This window comes from Pogona vitticeps, chromosome 1 (genome assembly GCF_051106095.1).
Source record: "Pogona vitticeps strain Pit_001003342236 chromosome 1, PviZW2.1, whole genome shotgun sequence".
NCBI lineage: Eukaryota > Metazoa > Chordata > Lepidosauria > Squamata > Agamidae > Pogona > Pogona vitticeps.
The window spans coordinates 278366988-278382101 of NC_135783.1; the positions used below are offsets into that span (position 1 = coordinate 278366988).

At 38.2% G+C, this 15114-nt stretch overlaps 1 protein-coding gene across 13 annotated transcripts in view; it reads right to left on the reverse strand.

Annotated features, from left to right (window-relative positions):
- Positions 1 to 15114, reverse strand: part of NAV2 (neuron navigator 2) — a 676025-nt gene that overhangs the window by 40671 nt on the left and 620240 nt on the right. For 8 of the 13 annotated variants that reach the window (XM_072985896.2, XM_078383145.1, XM_020782868.3 and 5 more), the window contains 8 exons: positions 14001 to 14703; positions 13223 to 13690; positions 11596 to 11661; positions 9884 to 9928; positions 7553 to 7713; positions 4334 to 4522; positions 1354 to 1406; positions 394 to 417 (listed from right to left, as the gene is read on the reverse strand). In XM_072985896.2, coding sequence (XP_072841997.2) covers positions 394 to 417; positions 1354 to 1406; positions 4334 to 4522; positions 7553 to 7713; positions 9884 to 9928; positions 11596 to 11661; positions 13223 to 13690; positions 14001 to 14703 — 1709 coding nt within the window. The remainder of the gene's footprint in view (positions 1 to 393; positions 418 to 1353; positions 1407 to 4333; positions 4523 to 7552; positions 7714 to 9883; positions 9929 to 11595; positions 11662 to 13222; positions 13691 to 14000; positions 14704 to 15114) is intronic. The other 5 variants (XM_072985893.2, XM_078383150.1, XM_072985895.2 and 2 more) reach the window with 3 other exon arrangements.

Consider the following 15114-nt stretch of genomic DNA (forward strand, 5'->3'; position numbering starts at 1 on the left):
TCCACAGTATGCTTTTTGAACCCAATAACTTAATTTAACTCAATATCAACAGGGCATGATGGTGAGATAAAATCAACGCTAAAGAATACAAATATCCTTGAAAATCTGAAAGTGACTCCCTCTCTATTTCATTTTTTATTAGTCACAACAGGAGTAATCATCACCATATTCATCAAACTACTTCAAAATCATTAAATTAAAGGGGCTTCAGTATGTCAACACTTATATAAATCCACTGATTTAGCAAGTGTACTTTAGTTGAGACTAACACTGGATTTAGTCCACTGGTTTTAAGAAAGAGGGTCGGTTAGTACTCCATTACATATTACAAATATTTAAACAAGAGTGCCTGACAGCAGAACAGGGAACATCACTTCCAGTCCTCTTCCTTACCTCTGACTGGCACTTTTCTTCAGGCTGGAAATAAAGAGGGAAAATATGAATAACAATATTCATTGTTATATGCGAATAACATATGGCTCATATGAACAACATACTGAAATTTTTTTAAAAAAAAGTAAATTGGGATAATATTATTTTTGATCTGTAGACACTCAATGGATCAAAAACTTAGTCAACTATTCTTATTAATTTTATTTCTTTATATAATTATGTGTTCTCTAACCTAAAATAACGTATCTTACAGTACAAACCTATATTTGGAAGCCAGTTGCCAAATGAGTTCAGTAGGACTTGCGTTCAATTAAATGGGGATAGGAGAAAATTTTGAGAAAGTTTTGAAAAACATACACACCACCACCAATAGACACTAGGATATCCTTTTATCCTAATAAATAAGGTGAATAAGCAAACAGGCCCAAAATCCTCTATTAGGAAGCTTTTCTGAAATCTGCTAAGGATGCATAAGGAATATTGCCACTGTTCCCACACTAGAGGGGTTCAAAGCTATTGAGGGCAAAATGGAACTGTTCTGGATATCAGTGTTGGAAGGGAACTGACCGAAGCTTGTGATCAGCTGGATTGAAAGCTCACCTGTCCCCCACCCCCACTCCAATGCTCTTTAAAGAAGAGGTGATGCACTTGATTTCCTTTCCATTGCTACTACTGAAAGGAAATTGTAACAAACATAAACATCATGACTGAAAAGAAAGGGGGGGAAAAAAACAAGGACGCCCCACGCACACATTCAGTCAGGTTTTTGACTGGCAGTTCATCTAAGATGGCCTCCCTCCTCCAGACGCCTCAGGGTTACTTTGCTTTAACTCACAGCTATCCACAGTATATAAAGGTACATTGAAGTACAGGTTCAATCTGATCTAAATTTCTTAATTTTTTCTGCACTGTGTCCAAATCTGAGCATTAAAATGGATATTATTATTTTATTACACTCACCGTTGAATAAATGGATGATGTGCTTGAAACCAAAGAAAGGGAGGAGCCATGTACTAAAAGGAACATAAAATAAACAAATTGCTTATCTGGTTGCTTGTTTATATCATACAGTAATGACAGCAGATTGTTCACTACGAATGCTTCATCATCAGCCTAGTTTTTTAAAAAATAGCATCACCAATCATAAACATATTTACGTAAAATAAATCTTGCAGAAGTATCAAGAAGTAAGCTGAAATAAATGGAAGCATTATACAGAACATACCCAAAAATGATCTCAAAATAAAGCTTTTTGAAAATCATTATTTGGATGTAAACATTTGCCTGCTTGTTATGTCAGAAACATTGCAAAATCATGGTAGTGCATGAAGAATGAAACAGAAGATGACAAGAAGCAGACAAAGTAAAGGTTAAACTGACCAGTCCAGTTCACCATATGGTTGGCATGAAGTATAAACAGCAAAAAGGAATTAAAAGATTTAATAATAAATAAGATTGAAAATTTAGGACTGAATAATATAGGTAAAGTAATTCTTAAGCTAGCATTTTAAGATAAAAAAACTAGGAATATTTTAAAACAATTCTTCAAAGACAGAGGTGGAAGACTTGTGGCTCTCCAGATGTTGTACTGCAGCTTTCATAATCCCTAAACATTGGCAATGCAGGCTACAGCTGAACAACATCTGGGAGGGTTGTTGTCCACCTCTTTTCTAGAGTGGGGAAAGGGGGGGGGGCACAGACAAGAGTTCTGACTCCAGTCCTCTGAAGATGCCAGCCACAGAGACTGGCAAAACATTAGGAAGAACAACCTTCAGAACACGGCCAAAGAGCCCAAAAAACCCACAACAATCATCAGATCCTGACCGTGAAAGCCTTTGAGAATACATAAAACAAATCAACTTTGTATTAATGACAGAGAAAGAACACTCCGTATACTATTTTTTTTTCAAGAAAGATCAGTAGACACCCTTCTGTCTCCATTTTTTGCTTTGCTAAGAGTAGTTAGAGGTCTTTGGTCCTTCAAGTGTCTGGACTATAGCTCCTATAACTGATCATCCTACCTGGAAAATCTGGAAGCCCAAAATATTTGGACAGCTATTTGGCCCGCAGCCAGTATTATCGCCCATTTGGTTCTGGTCTCAGCTAAAACCCGGTGTGCACGGGACCCCTGCCCAGCACTGGTAGAAAACTATAGTAAATGTTGGTGAGAACTATTGGGACTCAGATCTTGATGGGCCACATGTTGTCCATCCTGCCCTAAATGACTGTATATTCTGATCATAAGATCATACTCAGAGCTCTTTCTCCTAATGTTTCCACGACATGAGATGCAATGAGTGGCTGCCAGAAAGTACTAGTCGCACTTGTTCAGTGGAATCATCTTGGTTGTAAAATGTATTTCCCAAGAAGGCTCACCTAGCACATCCATTGTGGTCCTTTGGGCACTAGGGAAAAAGTATTTTCCTAAGTTTTTTAGATCTCAAAATAGTTTAGTGTCATTGAACAGCTTTACACTAATATCTTCTGGCTTTGGTTTTAATTTCCAGTTTGCTTCTTTGTTTTACAGTTGCTTTCTTTTTTTTTCCCTTAGAAGACATGTTTATATTTTGTCTTTTTTTTATCATTTTAAGTTTGTTTTATTTCCTTTTGAATTTTAACTGAAAACTGGCCAGAAAACCTCAATTATTAGGCCATTGGTAAATATAAATATAAACAAAATAAGTAGTCTCTTCACAACATGCTTGAAAGGAGCTATTATATTATCACATTTCATCAGCTCAAAAATACAGTGTTATTAAGTTGACTGCTCTAGTAGCAGCTCCATTCTATGTGTACCTATTTGAACTTTATTTTTCCAAGCCTTGAAACAGGCAGGTATTGGATATTTCCAACTAATTTTAAAGTGACCATTCCAGAAAAAACAAATTCCATGTTATTATTGTAATCTGAAAGCAATGAAACAGCCCTGCTTTAAGTTATTCAATTTTTCATTCATCAAATACCAAGAATATTTGGTAACCATTTATTTGACCAAAGTGTTTACATGTCTAAAATTCTGAATACTAACTATGTTGTTTCTCTGGGTTAAGAAGTGCATATTGAGTTACTCAATTTTGAATCTAACATTATGCTTGTGATAGAAAACACTCCATATATTTCATTTCTATTTCTATTTCTGCAAAGTTTTCCTTTTATTAAAGGTTATAAATTTAACAACACACTGTTCCTAAAGGAATTAATATCATTTTAAATGCTATCATGAGTAAAACAAAACCACTGATTTGTGGGGGGGGGGGGGAAGGAAAATCACATCCAGTCATTAATAATTTAATACTTTAACACAAAATTTCAGGAACTAGTTCTATATTTTTGTCTTATTATCGTGACCTTAAAATCTATAATTACTCTGCTTTCTTCATTAGACTTCATAATAATAATTTTACATCAGACTGTAGAAGACATTGAAGCAAGTAACTCCATTATCATCTGGGATAACACACCACTTAAAGCTAGATGAAGAAAATAATTTGAATCAAAAACATTTATCCCCATCTTCTTAAACAAGTGTCTATCAGATACAACTATTGCTTCAATCATCATCGTTATCATCCTGAAAACTTGCTATCACAAATCGGTGCAATAAACATTTTCCTAAATAAATCACAATCCAAAACCAGAAACACCCATAATAGTATGAAAAGAAACTTGAACTCCAGAACTGAAATAACCTTCAATTTTCAAAATGGGGAACTGCTACTTAGAGCTGCTTTATGTGCTAAGTCTTGTTTTTCAGTTACTTAAATTCAACATCTATTGCACTACCTAATCAGGCTCTACACACCCTGCTTTTAAATTATCTTCAATACAGACAAATACTAATGTTCCTTAATATTGGTTAGTACTTGACTGATTTGTTATCATGTTTGATGCAATTTCTGTCATAACAAATTGCTATTGAAAATATCTTCATCTCACTTACCCTCTTCAAAGCCATCCCGGAAGGACCCAGAACGGCTCATTGTCCTGCTCTTTTCATCTAACGACATTGAGCTATTCCGGAACCGAGTGTCACTGTAAGGATCGTAAGGGCCATCGGCATTAGAAAGACTGTGTGTCCGAAGCATGGTTGGATTTGACAAGCTCATCTGGGCCGCTGTGGTGGGGCTTGCTAGAAAGCAAAGCAGACACAGGAAATCACAGATCGATTCACATGCAACTATTAAAAGAAACAGTATTGCTTATGAAAGGAAAAGAAAACCTACCACCACCAATATCTCTCAGCAAATTCAAGGAAGAACTGAACCAATTTTGGCTAAGCCAAAAAACTCTAACAAGGTTCATTTCAATACATAACACAGATCTCCTTGGAAAATATCCAGTGTATAGACTTGCATATTACATGATGGCTTGCACATTTCTCTCTCCTCTTGCCTCAAATAACAAACTAACTTCTGTTTTTACACATGGTTTGTATCCATACTTTCAATAAACCATAACAGCTCCAACCCGTAACAGCTCCTCCAGCCCTGGATTTGAGCAGTGATGAAAGTACACACCCAGAAGAAACTAGGGTCCAATGGCATGGCCTACCAAGGTGCTATAAATAGATCCCAACTTGTTGCATAACTTAATTAACTGGATCAAAATGACAAGGGGCCCTGAGCCATAAACCACCAAAGACCTAATATACTCCTCACTATGAGCCTCCTGATTTTACCACTGACAGAATCAGGAACTGAGCGAAGGTCTCCAGGCATCTCACAGGAGGCAAAGCTAAACAAAAGTAGTCAGGTCCAGGATATAAGCTGGCTAAGGAATGAATGCCCCCCCTAACGCCACTGGACTGTGACTTCCATCATCTTTCACCACTGGCTATGACTAATGGGAGTTGCACTCAAACAAATTTTGAGTTGTCACAAAGTTTCCACCATATACAAGGCCCAGTTAAACTCCACAGCGGATAGGAGCCTGGTGTCAGCTGGGAGCTGTCCAAGGTCCTCTTGCTCCACCCAACCCTCCAGCTATACCAAAACTAACTGATTGAGAACTTACCAAAATCTGCAATCATTTTCTGCTTATCTAAAACTACATTCCAAAACTCTGGAATCAGCTCTCAGTAGAAACTGCACTTGGCTCCTTCCCTCCTAATATTCAGAAGGCTTCTGAAGATCCTGCTTTACAGAGAAGCCTTCCAATACAACACTGCCTGATTTTTTTTGCACCTTGCACGCTGCCCAGTATTTGGAGTCATGCCTTTTGTGGCATCTGACTTTATCTGTTGATTGGTTTTATGCAATTTCTTTGTTGCCGTGTTTTATTATTTCCTATAAACTGCCGATAATAGTGCTTTGCACTAATGGAGCAGTATATAAATCTATGAAATCAATCAATCCATCTCCATTCCAGCCTCAGATGCAGATGCAATTAAACCGTTAATCTTTCTTCTTCGCGAAAATTTCGTAACTTCATGCTCTCACTTAACTTTTTTCACACACCCCAGGTGGACACCCCTCCAGCCCCAGTTTTGGAATCACTGTATTAGGTGAGACAAAAAGATTGTAGCACATCAATATATCCTTGTTTTATATTAAACATGGTAGAGATGGGGAACATGTGGTTGTTGTTGAACTGCAACTCCCATCAATTCAAACTAGCAGAGCCAATGATAGACCTCATCAGGATGCCTGCACATTCACCATTCCCAGTAATGCACTATTAAAAGAGGCTATTTGGTCCCCTAAATGTTTGTGATTTATGCCAGTTGAATTGAATTCCTCTTTAAAACGCTCATTATGCTGCTAATGTTATAAAGGAGGCAGATAAATTACACAGCCCGTAGAAATTATTTTGTCTGTTTGGAAACAATATGTTAGCATCTAAACTGCACTGCATGAAGAACTCATCTAAACCCTGATATTGCTGTTCTTAAGAAATATGTCTTTCTCTTGTTGTACATATTTTGACCCAAAAAGGTGTCAAACAAGTGATTGCTTTAGCTAAGAATTTGGTAAAACTGTATGAGGAAGCAACTTCTGGCACCTTGCAAAACCTGTTATCTGAAATGATGGCTCGCCTCTAGGGTGAGATTTTCAGTATTAAAAAATATCCTCACTCTGTCCTGAGGCTCTGATGGCTTCCATGCAATCAGATTACATGTAAGTCAGACCAGCAACAGGACAGAAGAAAGACATCTTTAATTACCAAAACATCTCCCCAATCAGTAACTTTATCACACTTCTGCAGGCATTCGTCATGCAATAGGATTTTGGCCATTATTTATTACTAGCGGCAGCTATGTTCAGAAAGAGTACTTAGCACCACTTGTAGAATATCACTGTTCTTCTAATCTAGCCTACTTTGTTAATTATCATCTCATGTATCCAAAAAACTGAAAGAGGTGCTAAACTTTTCATTTTAACCAAGGAAAATGGTACATACAGCAGGGTGGGAGTCATATAGCCTACATTATGCATGTGGCACTTTAGATCAGTGGTTCTTAACCTTTGTTACTCGGATGTTTTTGAACTGCAACTCCCAGAAACCTCAGCCAGCACAGTTGGTGGTGAAGGCTTCTGGGAGTTGCAGTCCAAAACTCCTGAGTAACCCAAGGTTAAGAACCAGTGCTTTAGATCATCTTTGAAAATGATACAGAAGAAGAAAGAGTGGCCACCAAAAAGTGTTGTTGTTTTTTAAGGAGCAAATCACAAGTCTAAAACAAGGTAGTTCCCAACTTGTTTTAGCAAAAATAACTCAAGTTATAAAAATGAAAAATATATATGTATATATTTAAAATGGAAGGTGGCTGGCTGATGGTTTAACTCAGAAATTATGTTCCAATAATGTCCTGCTTCATCTGCAGGAGGCCTGGGGCTAGAAATATAGCCTCTGGACTCCTAGAGACGAGACACCCCACTATATTTTAAAAACATACTGACATGTAGGCAACATTTTCAATTTAAATGCATTTATTTTATTTTTAAAAATATTGGGTTTTTCAAAACATTTGATTCAGTACACTATTTATTAAGCTTCAAAGTCTTCCAATTTATACCTTTTCCCCTACTGCATCACACTTTAGTTCTGTAAGGTAAGTGGGAGGAGGTAGAACTCCCAGAACGGAGAATTATGGTATCTGTAGTCAGAAAATCCAAATATCCTATCTCTACCTTTCACTATGAGGAACATATGCTTCACTCACCAAGTTGGGAGAAGTTAAATCTAGTCCCAGAAGGAGATGTGATGCTGGAACCAGAAGAAAACGGGGAATTAACAACTGTGTCCTGAAGGCCTCCGGCAGAATGTGAACGCAGCCATTCTTTTGCTTCTTCTTGATTGCGAAGTTGTGATGATGGTGTATATCTGCACAAACAGTTTTTTGATCAGGAAAATTCTGCTTTGCAACAACCAAAGAGCAGGAAGCAAATAAATAAATAAATAAATAAATAAATAAATAAATAAATAAATAAATAAATAAATAAATAAATAAATAAATAAATAAATAAATAAATAAATAAATAAATAAATAAATAAATAAGATAGAAAATATGAAATAAATATCTTGCTTCATTTCTACTGTGGATTGTGCTAAGAGGAGGATGCCTAATGAAGGGACTGGGGGAAGATGATCTTATACACATGTATGAACTTTGATTAATTTTAAACCTGTAAGGTTAAATCCACATTTTGTCATACATAAGAGTAAAGCAATTTAATTCAATTGGTTTTAAGTTAGCCATGACTCACTTAAGACACACAGATTTCAATGGCATTATTGTAACCATGAATGAGTCCGAATCATCCCATTAATTACAAGCAGGAGCACTCCAAATTTCTTTTTCAAGGCAACATTTTAATTTTACAAATGTTGTCAGAATCTATAACTGAGCATCTTATGCTGCAAAATGCTGTCCTATATCTTTGTTATCTGGTCTGTTTTAATCAGGCAAATAGACAAATACAGGGCTGATAAGCAAGGAGGGAAGGATCTTGGAAAATGGTCATACTAAAGCAAAACACAATTGATATAAGTCTTCGTGAAAAAAGGACTCCATGAACTCAGATGAGAGTTTTCATACAGCTAGACATTAAGAGAATTAACATCTGAGTTGTAAACAGTCACCTACTGACCTACCTGCCTATGCAAGTAAGCTTTGCCTCAAGGCAACTAGATAAGGAGACTGAGGCAGGCTCAACACCACACCCTACCCACCTTTTAGGCTGCCTTTTTCTGTTTATATTTGGGAGCAGCCTCATTAAAAGCAAACAAAGGGATCAGGTATGGGAATATCTGCCAGTCTGAAAAAAAATTCCTCTTCATACCAGATGGAAGCCAAACTCAGAAAATGAATGAAAAACCTATTTGCATACATACAGATTTTGTAAATATTGGATTCTGGTTCTAGGTGAACTCCTAGAGTAATTGTGGATGAAAGTTAAGGCACTTGAAACACCGATTTATTCTGCCACCAGCCTAGAGGTTTTGGCAGTAATTTCTGATAAAAGTTATTCATGTGTATAGATCATTAAGAATCCGAATCCATAACTAAGTAGATACATTCTTACCACAGTGTGACAAGGAACAAACTACAGTACTAAAACCTACCTTTTTTAAAAATCTCCAACTATTTCAAGCTTATTGAAGTGTTCATTATTATTTTGGAGATATGTGACAGCCACAGATAACAATTCAGATTGAATTCCATCTCCCCACTCCCCCCTTTTCCCAAATTGCAGCCAGCTCAGTGAGACCATCAAAGCTGCTGTAAAGAAGAACAATGTGTTTATAGCACAGAATAAATTGCAGCTATAATTTAAAGCCATCAGCTAAGTTATCATAAAAATGCAGCACAATCCAGTATGAAATTCAACTGTTGTTACATTAGCCAGATGCTTTCAATGGAATTAATATGGCGCTTTTGTTTTGTAGCATTCAGGCTAATATACCTATTGAAATAAGTCTTTATCAAAAGCAGGCATATATTTTTCTCACTGTAATTTCTTTTGAAGTCAATTGATTACATTACATGAAGCATCACAGCAGCAGATGTTTATGGCGTGCCTGATTGGTTTGATTTTTAAAAAAACTAAAATTAGAGTTTCAACTACTACATAGCAAAATCAGTCATTTTAATGACCTCCGTATTCTTCTTGATCAGGTTTTCACAGCAAGAACATCATAATCAGGTCAACTACTTCAGTCATAAAAGCTGCAAATTATTGCTTGCAAATCAAGCCCAGTGATGATTCCTGAAATGCTTTCCAAAGAGCCAGCCAGCCAGAGATGCAGTCCCTGCTCAAGCTGAGAAGCTATCAGATGAAAAGAAGCAATGTCGGGTGGGGAAAAGGGGGAGGGCAATGACCTACTTCAAAGAGGCAGGGTGAGGAAGGACAGGAAGAGGTTGCAGCCATTCACTGCAAAAGCCGAGACCACCACCACCAGCAGCACTACTAATGCCCACAAACAACACAGAAAGCAAAGCTCCCAAAAATCACATGGAACACTGCTGATGCTATGCAGAGACACTGATACCTGAGTCCTTTCTTAGGCAAAGTGTTCCTATCAAGATGTGGGTCGCTGTAGAAAAGTTAAAAGAAAAAGAACTTCAGAGAAGAAAGTAAAGGGAAGATTAAAGATCAGCTTGAAAGAGAGGAGAGTTTACTGTTAAAACAGCGGCTGCATCATGGCACTGGAACAGACAGCAAAGGGCCCTGCCAAGCCAGCATGCAAACACCTTCTGATCGCAGGTGGACTGTGTTATATAGAACATGCACCAGGAACCATGCTAAATAAAGCCAACCCCAAAGCCTTGGACCTCCGATCTAGTTAACTGGTTTTAAGCACTTTTATGTGACTGTTCATAGTCATTTGAAGATCTGAGATCAGAATGACTTCGATTTATTTTCCGCTGAAGCGACTAGAACAGATTTTCCTCAAAACAAAGGGTGCACATTTCAAATGAAGTCTCTGAGAATAGAGGGAGCACTAAAATAGGAGCTTAGTGGGCAACTTTGTTGATACTCCAAAAAGCATGCCTCCAAAACTCCATCTATTTTTCCTGAGTTTCGTAATTTTCAAATGAGTTTAATTGGTAAAATGTATTTGGAAGGTGAAAAAAGGTTGTGTGACATGGGAAATCAGCACACCCTTGGAATTCCACTTACTACAGCTTTTTAATTTTCTGTGGAGAAGGACTATCATGCAGGCAGGCTATGGTGCAGGTCACACAGGATATTTACCTCAGAAGCAAAGAACAACTCTCCTGTACTTTTCAAAACACGAAATCTGAAGATTTTGGTTTCTGATTGCACGTAAGAGAGCCTTAGTTCTGTTCTAGATATGTATGCTTGTAAAAAGCACAATATAGTTTTGTTTTTATGAAGATATCATTGATGTGCATTGGTCACCTTGCTATATATTATGATGTAACTTAAAAGTGTAAATGCTCCTAAAATAGGCTACATTTTAAAATTTAATCTTGAATAATACCTCCAAGTTATGAGCATTGGAAACTGTCTGAAAAGACTTCCTCATTCTGAAGTTCTTTTGTCCCTCTCTTTCAGTCTTAAATTGTGCCAGTGCAAAAGACAGCAAGAATTACATTCATTTTGTTATGACCAGTTACTGGGAGTCAGATGAATACAGCACAGACAACAGCAACAGCACTTCCAGTGCATCACCAAATACAGACAAATTTGCTCCCTGGCATTCATATTTACAAAGCAGCGCATACACACACACACACACACACATACAAACATACAAAGACACATACCCATAACACAGATGGAAGCCTACAAGACTCCCACGAGCCAAAGTGAGGTGAACAATTTATGAGAGAAACATATTTCAGCCACTCAGGAAAGGATGGGACAGGAGAATCAAGACAAAGTTAGTACAGCTTTAAACATGGGGGGAAGCAGCATGCCACCAGAATGCTGAAATGCCAGTGAGAGTTTACATGGATAAATATGACATGTCATTAGAAATAAATAATTATTTTTGTTGTTGGGAGAGTAGCAACACACTATGTTTCTCAGAGTAAATACTGTATGAGACATAATGCCATTAGAGGGACTCTCACTGACACACCTTTGAGTGGAACTTTACATATTTCACTGAAACACACAAACACACACACACTTCTTCACTAAGCACAGTCTTGCACAATACACTTTGGTTTCTTAGATGCCACAGCGAAACCTTTTGATCTTGTGCATTCTACTGCCTTGAGACAGTATTACCTGTCCTGCCTCCTCGGTAAAGTATTTCTGCAGAATTTGGGACTAGCAGCAGGGGAAGAGAGAGGGCTAGAAGAATAAAGTCCAACAAGACAGAAAAACAAAAGAAAACAACAACATCAACAACAACAAAAAGAGAGGAATATTAGCACAAAAGGAAGAAAGGGAAAGAGCTGTTTAACAAAAATAACTATCATAAGTTTTCAACAACTGTTTTCTCCTGTAGAGCCATCGAAAATTAGAAGGCTCTGGCATTGATGTAAGGTTATAAAGCTTCAAAATGTGTCACACTCCTGTTGCTTTCTCTGAAGTTATGTTTAAGGCCAATTCAAGCGTCTTCATTTTGCAGCTTCATAGCCACACAGCAAGTGACTGCCTGAATTGAACGAGATGGTCTCATTTTCCAGGGGAATGCACATTGTGACAGGGGCCCTGAACAAGTAGGTAAGATTGTCATTCATGGCCATAGCACAAGGTCAGCAGATCTGGTGTCTTCATCTTACAGGGCCCCCATCATATGGCATGCCATTCCAGTAGCAATAAAGCAGATGCTTTGACTAGACTTGTAACTGTGCAATGAAGAATCAAGATGGCTCTGCTAGGAAAGCTCGGGATTTGATCAAAAAATTTTCAGGTGGTAAAAGGGCACAGTGGTACAAGATGCATTCAATATTAAACTAATGTTTCAAAGTATGTAACAAGTATTTCACACACAGCACTTCAGTAATTTTCATCCCCGTACAACATTATTTCTGTTCTCACGTTAAGAATGGAGGACTGAGGCTGCTCAATAGTGACTAGCCTACTAAGTTTATAATGGAGGTGATCTGTGAACTACAGTGTTCCCAATTCTCTTGAACCTTATCCTTTGACACTTCTTGCACCTAGAGCTCTACTTAACTGGACCTTTTGCTATTTCATTTGCCCATTTTTTTAAAAATGCACTGTATGTTGATATGATCCTAGCTGGGATTTGGGAGGTGGCAAAGCGGGAAACTGGCTAGTGGAGATCACATGAGCAACTGCAATTTGCAAGTGTGGCTCAGGGAAAAAAAGCATAGACTTCATAGTTCCAGCCTTATCTCAAGATGTATTTCAAGAATGTTATTCATTGCCACAATTTCATGGGCAGGAGCCAGAGTGTAAAATATTTCAGTTTCACTCAGCCAGTTCATGTATGTAGAGGTTCTTTCTTTTTTTTAAAAAAAATATAGAAATTTGGGAACACATAGGATTTAGGTTTAAGATGAATGTGAAATTCCTTGAGTGGTTTTACAAGCTGGGGTAAAGGAGATACATGCCATTTTTCACCATAAAGTTTTGTACACTTCTCTAATATCAATAAATTTCTGAAAAGGTAAGTGTGGTACCGATCTAATGGACCGTAGAGTAACCCCCATTTACAGGAGAATAGAGTCCTCCTCTTTCAACTTCCATGCCTCCCAGAAGAAAATCAACCTGAGCAACAATATTTAGGTCAGACTTATCTGGTACCCTTAATAACACTTTCCCTCAGTGGGATGTACACCCAAATAAACATGTTAGGATTGAGCTCCACATCACAGAAATCACACATATATATCTGAAATATGGACAGATATGGCAGAAATGTTCTGAATATTGTCCTCACCTTTCTGACAATGTTGTCTTAACGCTATTGGTTCTAACAAAGGGAGTTAACGAGTCATCCTTGGAAGCCGCAATCAAACCACTGGAAGAGTTGTGACTCAGCCCACCTCCACTGCTGAGAGAAATATCGATGGATTCACAACTGGTGTGCAGGCTGCTGACAGACTGGTATCCAATCCCATCCTTGCTAACAGCAGAACTACTACTGGGATTAGTGCCCCAGGTTAAGCTGTTGGAAGGAGCTGAATGAGCTGAGCTGGGACTAGAAGCTAATGGAGACTGATTCATGTCTGCATTTTTACTATAGAGAGGACTACTACCGCCACTGCTGAGTATGCCACTGCCAGAAGGAGAATCCAGGTTCCCCTGTTGGTTCATGGTTGCATGTGGGTTGGAGATGACCACGGAATTTTTCATGTTTTCAGCTGTCGTGATGGGAGCTTGCTTACTAGGCTTTCCACCAAAAAGTCTGAAGAGGCGTGGAAATAAAAGAAAAAAGAAAAAAAGAGAAAAGTCAGCAAACACACTCAAAATATCCAGAAGCAATGTGATATCTGAGCTTAAACTTAAATGAGTATTTAATTTAGCTCAATTTCAGAAAAGGTGATTTAGAATGATGGGGTTAACTATGGACTTTTCTTGAGTTAATGCATTTTAAGGAAAGGAATTCATTTAAAACCCCATGAGTTTGTGTGTGTGAATGTACAGATGTAAACCCATCTTGGATGCTGAATGCTTAAGTAAAGCACTCCCAAATTAAAAAAAAAAGCTGTACCTACCTGCGCAAAGTGGGGGAGGCCACATCTGGATATTTCACCCCTTGCTGGTGAGCACTCTGGGACACATTCAAAGCTGCCTGAGATGCCGGGTTCACCTTTACAGAACTGCAAGAGACCACACTTTCATTGTCTGATGAGATCCCTTTCTCCTTGTCAGTCTGGTTGACTAATCCTGGCAGAGAGCTCCCAAGAGCAACTTTCGTTGGCTCTCTCATTTTAGGAACAGGCAAGCCTGCTGACTTGCTGCTTATGTTGGAGTCTATACTGCTGGTGCTAGATCTATTTCCAGCTCCACTCCTGCTGCTGGATTTGCTGGGTCTAGGTAAACTCCGGTACTGAAGGTTGGTTCGGGTATTAATGGCTAAGTAACCGTCATCTTGATTCTGTGAGCCATCAACACTAGTCTTCCGACCAGTGGATCTCCCCATGAGTCCAGATGATTTGGGGATTTTTCCCAAAGTAGCAGATCTACTAGTGATAGTTGCCCCACTAGCTGTTATCATGGTCATGCCTACAGCTGGTCCACTCTGTTTCTTAAATCCAAAAGTATTTGTATTAGCAGCAGCTGTTCTGCAGTTGTTTGCTGAAGGCTTCTTTGATTCATCACCACTGCTACGTCCAGCATCTGAAGGGGAGCGTTTAATGTGTCCAGATTTCGGAGAAATTCTGCCTTTTTCCGATACCTTGGCATCATCAGTTTTCCCTACAAAAATGAAGAACAAGCTTCATGGCGACAAAATACTATGCATATATTGCAAAGAAGACATAAAACGTTTGAGCACATGAGCCACAAGGCTTTGTGGAAGTACTTGACATTTTCATATACAACAACAAATCAAGAGTATCATACATTGATATGTCAGAGAACAATTCAAACATAAAGGGCTTTTCCCAGTGGCTGTTCCCAAGTTCTGAAACTCCCTACTGAGAGAGGCTAAGCTATTGCCTCTCTGCCAGCCTTGCTTCTGCAAGCAAAGCCCTTTTTGTCTGGACAGGCATTTGGCAACTGATCTCACTTGCTGCTGAAGAGGCTTCTAACGAAGTGGGTGGTGTTTAATTTTATACTAGTACATTGTAAAATTGCGTTTAAATGTTTTGTGTTTGTGTTCCTTTT